The 849-nt window shown below is 36.3% G+C and overlaps 1 protein-coding gene across 1 annotated transcript in view; it reads left to right on the top strand.

Annotated features, from left to right (window-relative positions):
- Window positions 1–826, top strand: part of LOC119587147 (respirasome Complex Assembly Factor 1-like) — a gene marked incomplete at its 3' end in the record, with an annotated part of 2477 nt that extends 1651 nt beyond the window's left edge. Inside the window, 1 exon segment of the mRNA XM_037935903.1 lies at window positions 723–826. Coding sequence (XP_037791831.1) covers window positions 723–826 — 104 coding nt within the window.
- Between the last annotated feature and the right edge of the window lie 23 nt (window positions 827–849).

The raw sequence follows: 849 nt of genomic DNA on the forward strand, positions 1-849 counted from the left end.
TCCTCTTTCTTTTTCTCCATATCTTCCTCACACCCATCCCTTCTTTCTTCCTCTCTCTCTTACATGGTACTGCACCTAGCTTTTGTAAGAGAAACTGATGACTCAGTTTTTTTTTCCTTTATTGGTGAATGAAAGCCTTAGTATTTCATTTCATATCAGTTAATAGAAAAAAAAGAATAAAGGGAATTTATATTTATCATTATGATAAGCAAAAACTGGTTTTAACTGAATAAACACTTCTTTGAAAATCGAATGAAAAGTTAGGAAAAAAAAAGTCGAGGAATTTACGAGACACGACAAGAGGATCTTATGTTGATTATCAAGTAAATACTAGAAAGGAAAGAAGGATAATGTCGCCCAAGGCAGTGTTCCACTTGACTTATTGAACTTTCAAACCGGACCCAAGATGGCATAGGGTTGGCTTGTCTAGGAACCAGAATATTTTTAACCTCAATTTTGTAATTCTTTGCAGCCCTTGAGGATTATAGTCTGCAAATGTATCAGAAATCTCTTGAATTAAATGCAAATGTATTAGAAAGCCATTAAGAATTAATATGAGACATTCCTAATGTGCCAAAGTGTAATTTTAATATAATCTTAACTGGAAACCGAAGGCAAATTAGAATCAGTGGTGAGTCTGGTTAGTGGAACCCAGGCTTCATTTCTCAAAAGTGAGGAATTTAGAAAGCCAAAATGACTGATGCTTTTTTCCCCACTGACAGGATGAGTTCTTGGACGTAATATACTGGAGTCGACAGGTGCTGGGAATCGTGCTTGGTATGGTGTGGGGCTTCATCCCACTCAAAGGCTTCATAGGTCTCTTTTTGTAAGTTGTCACATAGGTTACTG

This window comes from Penaeus monodon, chromosome 22 (assembly GCF_015228065.2).
Source record: "Penaeus monodon isolate SGIC_2016 chromosome 22, NSTDA_Pmon_1, whole genome shotgun sequence".
NCBI lineage: Eukaryota > Metazoa > Arthropoda > Malacostraca > Decapoda > Penaeidae > Penaeus > Penaeus monodon.